At 54.5% G+C, this 7,763-nt stretch overlaps 1 protein-coding gene across 1 annotated transcript in view; it reads right to left on the bottom strand.

Annotated features, from left to right (window-relative positions):
• Positions 1–4,331: 4,331 nt before the first annotated feature.
• PCGF2 (polycomb group ring finger 2) overlaps positions 4,332–7,763 on the bottom strand; it is a 14,123-nt gene continuing 10,691 nt past the window's right edge. The window contains exon 5 of the mRNA XM_009882704.1: positions 4,332–4,502. Within this exon, the coding sequence (XP_009881006.1) occupies positions 4,332–4,502 (171 nt within the window). The remainder of the gene's footprint in view (positions 4,503–7,763) is intronic.

The raw sequence follows: 7,763 nt of genomic DNA, 5'->3' as shown, positions 1-7,763 counted from the left end.
ATGGTTGTAGGGAAGAGAGAATCCCAAATCCGGTACCTGTTCTTTCTTACCCACCACAAATCACTCCAGTCTGGCAAAACCACGTTCTTCCACTGGTCTTGGGCACTTGAGAAAAGGGATCTCCAAGCAATGGGACAATTACCAAGTCTCCTAAGCTAGGACGTCGGACCCTTCGTTCTTCTCCACCTTTTGACCTTAACTCCGTCTTGCAGCCTGGAACCTCAGCAAAGCAATCGGCTTCCTCTGAGCCTGGATGCGGTGGATTGATGGAGGGACAGGTGGGGCAGCTCTGGGAGAAGGGGAACATCTACGTCAAACGTACAAATGCCCCTTCTTTTCCTCATGCCCTGGTTGAATCCAGAGCTCCTGGGGGCAGGCGGGAAGACTCCAGCTAATAGAAACTCTGAGGGTCTTAAAAAAAAAAAAAACAAACAAAAAAAAACAGGAAAAAAAAAGAAAAAGGAAAAAAAAGAAAAAGAAAAAAAAGTTGTCTGACCTTAATGGATATTTTTCAGCACATTCCCACTGCCTCTAACTAGTTTGCACTATTCAAATTTGTCAGCAGTGGGTCTGTGCTGATAGTACTAGAAAAGCTTGTTATAGGCAAAACTCATCTGCTAAGTATCTTTCTTCCTTTTTATTTTATTTTATTTCTTTTGTTTGTTTGTTTGTTTGGAAGATTGTCACCACAATGGTTGAATAAGGCTAAAAGGAGAGAAAATACCTTTCTGATCTCAGCCTCCAGTTCTGTGAACTGGGCAGAACACTGCTGTCTGCTCAGAAATATATATATATATTATATATATATATATAATTTTTTTTTTTTTTATAAAGAAAAGCTAATGTTTTAACAAGGTTAAGAAGCTATTGGAAAGATGGAGATGGCAGCTAAAAGTGAAAATGCAGGAAAAAAAATAAAGAAGTCTCCCTTCCTTGCGGTCTCTGCAGCACAGAGGCAGAGGGGCACTGACCCGCGGCTCCGGCTGAGGCGATCGCTGTCCCCGGCCACCTCACGGGCTGAGCTGTGCCACCGTCCACCCGCCCGGCGCTTCCGAAATGTGAACGACGTCTTTCAGTTGCAGTTGCCTGTGGCAGGGAGGTTGGAACGCGATGATCTTCAAGATCCCTTCCAACCTAAACCATTTGATGATTCTGTGAAATGGTTTGACTCTGATTTTGGCTCCCTCTCCCCAAAATTGCTCTGGCACAATTGTTTGCTTTCACTTTTTTTTCTTTTTTTCTTTTTTTTTTTTTTTCACCCTTCCCTCCCCAAGCTGCGTTGTCCCCCCCTGGGCAGAGGTGCCACCCAAACCGCCCCGGCACAGAGACCCTCCGCGCGGTGCAGGGTCCTGCCTCGCTGCCCCCTCCTCGCGGGGAGATGTCGCGGGCTTGAGAGCGACACGCAGAATGGCTCTTTCGGGGCTGCCGGGCCGGACTCGGCCCCGACGTGCCCTCTGTGGGCGCGCGGTGGCCACGTGCACGTGAAGGCTGCGCCTGCCAACCTTGGGCAAGCCATGGGCGCTTGGGATTTGGGAACAGACATTCCTTAGCGCTGGCTTGGGTCAGCAAGATGGTGGACAGAAGTGTTAGGGATAAAACGGCAGCCGTTAGATAGATGTGCAAGTGTGGTCCCTGCGGGCCGTTTGTCTGGCGGTTGATTTTTACTTTATTTTTTACTTTTTTTACTCTTAAGGTCCCCAATTTGCGTTGCCGCCTGTTTTGCTTTGTTTGACCATCAGCACAGCTTTCAAACCCGTCTCTAACCACGAGGGCTTGACGTTGTGTCCAAGACCTGGTGAAACTCTTCCAAAATTTAACTGTGTTTCACGCCCTGGAATTAGAAACATGCCAGTAGCCGGGGGAGAGGGGACGGGACGGGGGGAAGGCTGCTTAGCAGCTGTCCCTTGTGTAGCGAGTCGCGGTACAACACACATTGTCTCCCAGGAGAAACAAAACCCATGTCCAGATCAGTGGTTTGGTGCCCAAATCCCCGGGCAGGGGGTCGGTGAGAGGTAATTAGCGGTGAGTTCGCAGTGGGGAGGCTGAAAGGTGCCGTAGAGGGCTCCGTGCCGCTACTGGGAAAATATTTGGGAGCACACCCATCAGAAGAGGTTGGGAATCAAGGGCTGAACTCAAGGCGGGAGGTGGGCAGGCCGGATCGCCGTGAAAAGCGGGGAGGGCTGAGCCTCGCCGTGTCCCTGGTCCCCTCTGCCCTGTGCTGGCCGTGCCGTCGGTTCTCTCGGTGGCAGCAGTTTGAGTTTTGGGTTTGGGGCAGGGAGGGACGAGGCTGGAGAAGGACAAAGCGGCGCGAGAGCCCTATAGCACTTACACGTTTCTCTGACATCTTCCAAAGGCGCCCGGTCCCTTTGAAGTGCTCTCCTTGTCACCTCAACCTGTCCCAGAGCCAAAGGTCCCTTTGGCAGATTGAGGAGGGAAGAAAGGGGCACTGCTGGAAGGTTGACATTAACCGTTTGTATCTCTGTGAAAAAGAGGGAGAGAAGGGGAAAGTGAAAATAAAAGCTAAAGATTATCTGTGTTTCAGTTGCACTGGGGTACGTTTCTTTACCCGTTTTGATGCTAATGTCTCATTTAGTATGTTGCATGTGTCTTTTTTTGTTTTGATTTTTTTTTTTATTAAATAAAAGAGAAAAATGTGTATATTTTTGGCAATTTAAGGTAATGTAGCTAAGATATATTTTTTTCACGCTGCTTGACTGTTCTTTATTATAATAAATAATATTAATATTAATATCAAAGGCTTTTTTAATACAGCTGAGGTTTCAGAATTGGAATGAGAATAGGGTCTGTGTGAGGAACGTCCCGCGGCCGTGCTGAAGTCCTGCTGTCTGCAGCGCCGGGGGCTGCGCGCTGATGCTCTGCGGGAGGTGGGAGCCGGGCTGAGGGACCGTTCCCAGCCTGGCTCCTTCCCGGCTTTGCTCCGCAGGAGAGAAGGGACACCAGGAGCCGGGGAGGAGCGGTTGGTTGTTGTTCAGTAGCACAAAGGTGTCCTCCCCCCCCTCAAAGAACGAGCTCATGGGTAGAGATACCCAAACCCAAACTCGCTGACTGCGTGAGCTTTCCAGCCAAGTCCTCCCCACTCCCGGGAGTTCCTTTCTCCCAAGCACCGAAGGGAAGGGCTCCCGCTCTCTCCGGCTCTTCCTGCTTTGCTCTGGTTTTCCCCCAAACAGCCCTGCATAGCTGGGCGATGAGGTCTCTTCAAAATACGGTTTGGAGACATGTCCTGCTCTTGGGAAAACCAGCCCCCGCTCTCCAGCGCTCGGCTCTTAGATCTGGCTTGGCACTTTATTGGGTCATGCTTCAAAACCGCATGCTTTTCTGTCTCGTGGCCCACAGGCTCCGGGGCTCTGCCTTCTCCTTCTGCTTTTAAGTCAGAAGTGGGTTTTGTTGACCTTTTGTGTTTCCTCAGCCGCGTGTGCCCACGTCCCATCAGTGAGGTGGACCCGGCTTGTCCTCTGGCTTCACAGGGTCCTTGAAAAGGCACAGGAGAAGTTCTCCCCCAGCACCTCATTCTTCTGCAGAAGCTTTCTCTGTCGTACGCACCAGCAGGCAGCATTGCCACCTTGGGGGGGGCGGAAATTGGAAGCCAAAGACTTTGCCCAGGTTTCTCCAGGCGGCCCAAGAGCCATCAGGATGGGAGCGCAGAGCGAACTGCAGATACTGGAGTTGACAGTTTTATCTGTAGGAGTGGGTTTGGTCACTCAAGGGGTCATCCAGGGGAAGCAGAGTTTGGCAGGCAAAGGCTGGTCTTGCAGGGTTGGGTCATCAAACGCTCTGGGTCGTTGGAGGAACCTTTCAGCTGTTTTTTGAAGGGAAAAGGAGGTTTGGTGTCTGGTTCCGAGGACTCGGTTGCTCTCTGCAGTAGCTGGTGGCTGCGAAGTCTCCTCTTCTGCGCCTGTCCGTGGTTAGTGCCGGGGCGCGGGCTGGGGGGGGGCAGAGAAGCAGCGGATGCCTGAGGAGCACCAGGGTCGTAGATCCAGTTCTGCTGTGTTTCTTGAAGCCCTGAAATAGGAAAAAGAAGACGAATATTTCCGCAGAGTTATGTTGGCTTGTTCCTGGCGTGGCTCTCCTCTTTGGGGGACTGGAGAGACACAAGAGGAAGGCGCTGGGCAGCGTTCAGTGGTTTTGTGCCCAACGAGCAGGTCATGGCATCTTCCTGGACCAGGATAATAGGAGAAGCGCGGCTGTCCGAGCAATCCTGCGCAGGGCCCCTCTCTTCCACAGCCCTTAGATCCTACTCGCTCCTCTCCAGGTCTCTCCCAACCGGTCACCAGTGTCCCCTGGATGCAGCTCTTGTATGACCACGGGCTCCCTCAGCCCTGGCACTCGCTGGACTCCGCAGACCCTTGTTTTTCTCTCCGCTCCCACACCGGCACACGTGCTCTCGCTGCGAGCCGGCTGCCCCAGCGGGATGGAGCCGGTTCAGACTCCGGCACCATCCCTGCGGGCTGCGGGGGTGCAGATGGCTTCAGCCCCTTGGCGCTCTACCAAAGACAATATAGACATAGATGAGGTCTTCTCACGTGCTCAGTAGAAGACTCCAGAGGAGACATACCAAGCGGATGGTGTCATTCTCTTCGGGGTGAAATGTTCAGGCGAGTTGGCAGGGCGAGAGGTGACCGATGTGTCTGAAGCGAGCGGGGCTCCAGTGCGCCGCGGCGCTGGAGCGCGTCCCTCGGGAGCTCCGAACAGGCGGCAGGAGCTTGGCGTGACCGGCGGGTTGGCTCTAGGACACAGAAGGTTTCCTGCTGCAGAAAGGGAACGTCTGCCTGGGGGCATCTCTGTCCAGTGCAAGTCCATCCCGTGGTCTGAAGTGTCCTCCTGTCCCTGAGACCCCTTTGAAGGACGGCGTAGCCGGGGCTCACGTCAGGGGCCAGCTCTCTGCCGCTCCAGAAACCTTTCAAGTTAAAGCCTGGTTTGTTTGCACAGCCCTCTGCAGCGCATGCATCGCCGCGTCCAGATGGAGATAAGGGCTTTGCTCTGCTTTGTGTTTGCCGTTAAGGACACCCGTGTCACCCGTCAGGTCCCAGCCCGGAGGGGCCGAGCAGACAGCCCTGCGCCCAGAGTGGTATTTCAAGGGCTCTCTTCCAGCCCGGCCAGTCCGTCAGCGCTGGCGGCTCATGCCGCTCTGTTATTTACCGTTGCCCTTGGCGTACGCTGTGCCGCGCGGTTTCCTAAGCCCACATAAGTAAAAATAATCAAGTGCCTGTGATCAAAACAGCCTCGAGGCAGGGAGCGGAATGGGTCCCCGGTGCCTCTCCTTTCTGCGTTTAGTCTAAGAAATGGAGTTGTCATAAAGGCTGTGGATGTCACCTTTGCAGGAAAGGGTGAAGTAGCAATAATTTTAAGAGTAACTTCGCAGCAGCAGGTCTGAAACTGCAATTCCAAGCTGTCTGCTCTTCTCCTGTTTTCCAGATGGGGAAGCAGAGATGCGGAGAGGACTCGTTTGCTCAGGAGCCACATCTCCTGCGCTTGGGTCTGCGCTTGGGGCTTCCCTCCCCTGCCCAGAGAAGGGACCCCACCTCTGCGGCACCCACCCGTGGGAAGCATGGGCATGGCTGTCCCGTGTGGTTTCGGTCCTGCAGCGAAACTTCTCAGGACCGTGGGGTGCAGAGACGCCCGAGGGCTGATAAGGTTGTGCCGGCCCTTCTGGTCCCTACAGCGGTGTCCCACGGGCACAGCCCCGCTCCCGCTGGGACCTTCTGTGCCCTCCGGGCAACTGCCGCTGTGTGGGGCAGGTGGAGCCTTTCCTTTAGCTCCGTGGGTTTGACGTGAGGACCCTCGGCACAGAAAATCCCCTCCCAACCCACCGCTGCCTCCCCCGGGACACCAGACCCGGGGCACCGCAGCGGTGGGGGCTGCGGAGGACAGACGGGGGCAGATGGGTGGGAGCAGCAGCGTGACAAGGAAAGGTTTGGGGTTTTTTTTGCTGGTGAGACCTTTGGTGAGGTTGTGGCCGGAGGAAGGGTTTGGTTTGGGCTCAGCCGAATCCGCATGTCCCCATTTCCCCCTTCCCTCCCCGCTGTACCCGGTGGAGCCGCTCTGCGTGGACGGGGTCCCCCCAACCCATCGCCCCCATGCTGGGGTAACGCCTGGCCTGATGGAGGGAGGGAAGTTTTATGTGGGGGTTTTTTAGCTAATATTTCAAAATTTATCAGAATTTGAAGAAATTGTTTTGTGCTACCGGTGGTTGAAAAGTGGGAAAATAGAAAGACTCTGTTTACTTAACGATTCTCATTTTAACTTTGAAGTCATCAGTATCCTGCCCGGCAGCGCCGGGAGGGGACTGCGCTCCAAATTCCGTGTGACATCACAGCTGAAGGGTAAAGTGCAAATAACCCCTCCGGGGCCTGGTTTGTATTTTTAATTTAAGCAGCAAATGCAGAGTTTTAGCACCTGCCCGGGCTGCAGGGAGCCTCCGCTGAGGCCCGGCCGTGGATGCAGCCTCCGCCAGATGGTTTAATCCAACGGTGCCTGCGGACCTAGAAGCCGCAGTGGGGCAGGAGGGGCCACGGGTCGGGCTGAGGGTGTCAAACACAATGACCGGTTGGGGACAGGTCCCTGCGTGGCCGCGGCCTGGGGTGCGCATGTCCCTCGGTACCTGTTTGGTACCCCGGAGGATGCGGGGGCCGTCCCTGTTCAGCCCCTGCCCACGAGCACAGATTGCAGAAGGATTTAAGCACATCCTCGGAGTCACAAGGGCTCAGGGGGCCAAAGGGGCCCGTGGAAAAGGGATGAGCATGAAAAGAGAGCGGGGAGAGAAGTGGCAAGTTGGAAATACAGGAGCACAAACATATAAGCAGATATTTGTATGGTTGTTTGGGGTTTTTTTTCCCCGAAGAAAACCTTTTTATTTGACAACTACACAGGCAGATTTGTAGCTGGGAACGTGTGTACTTTCTTACACATTTGTAGCACTGCCGTGTGTCGGCATCTTCCACACTCGCTGCGGGAGGCTCAAGGGGAGGACACTTTCCATTTTAATTTCTTCCTAAGGACAAAACCCAATTCAGGTGCTAAAGGCAGCAGCATCTCTTAGAAAACTGCTCCTGTTTACCCTCCCCCTACCTTCAGCGGGAAAGGCGGTCCGTGAGCCTCGTCTTCTCTCCATTATCTATAACGCAAATATAGTCTTTGTATCATTAGTGTATTTGTACAACTAAGAAATTGTTGCAGCCCGGGTTCCTTTTATTAAAAGAATGTTTTCCAAAAAATAAAAAGTGGGCTAAAAAGATCCGCTCGCGTGTCTGCTCGTTTCCTCGGCGTTGCGGACAAGGCGCGATGCTCCGTGGCGCTCGGCGTGCGGGGGGAGCGAGCTTACGTGAGCGCGGCAGCTCCCAAACCACTTGCAGACCACCGGTAACGCGGCAAAACCAACCCACGGCGGCAGCGGGGCTGCGGGGCAACATGAAACGGGGAATTTACACCTCCCTGGGTGAAAAACTTGCGGAGGCGGATGTTTGGATGTCTCCACGTAAAGCTGTAAGTGGAGGCACTGGACCTGGGGCTCGAGGTTTGGGGGTCTCTGCCTGGAGGGGAGTTTTGTCCCCCTGCCCCGGGGTCGGCAGCGCTGGGGGGGGCGTGAGAAAGGCAGAGAAAATGGCCTTGGGTTGGGTTGGGGGTTGGGTTGGACGTTGGGCTGAACCTCCGCACGCGGTGCCCGGATCAGCCCCTCACCCCCGTCGCGCCGGGACGTGGGGACGGTGGGGGCTGCCCGTGGGTATCCCCCAGGCAGGACGGGCGGG

The sequence above is a fragment of the Charadrius vociferus genome, unplaced genomic scaffold (assembly GCF_000708025.1).
Source record: "Charadrius vociferus isolate BGI_N301 unplaced genomic scaffold, ASM70802v2 scaffold1070, whole genome shotgun sequence".
NCBI classification, from domain to species: domain Eukaryota; kingdom Metazoa; phylum Chordata; class Aves; order Charadriiformes; family Charadriidae; genus Charadrius; species Charadrius vociferus.
The sequence above is the reverse complement of the archived record's forward strand: the minus strand, read 5'-3'. Positions and strand labels throughout refer to the sequence as shown.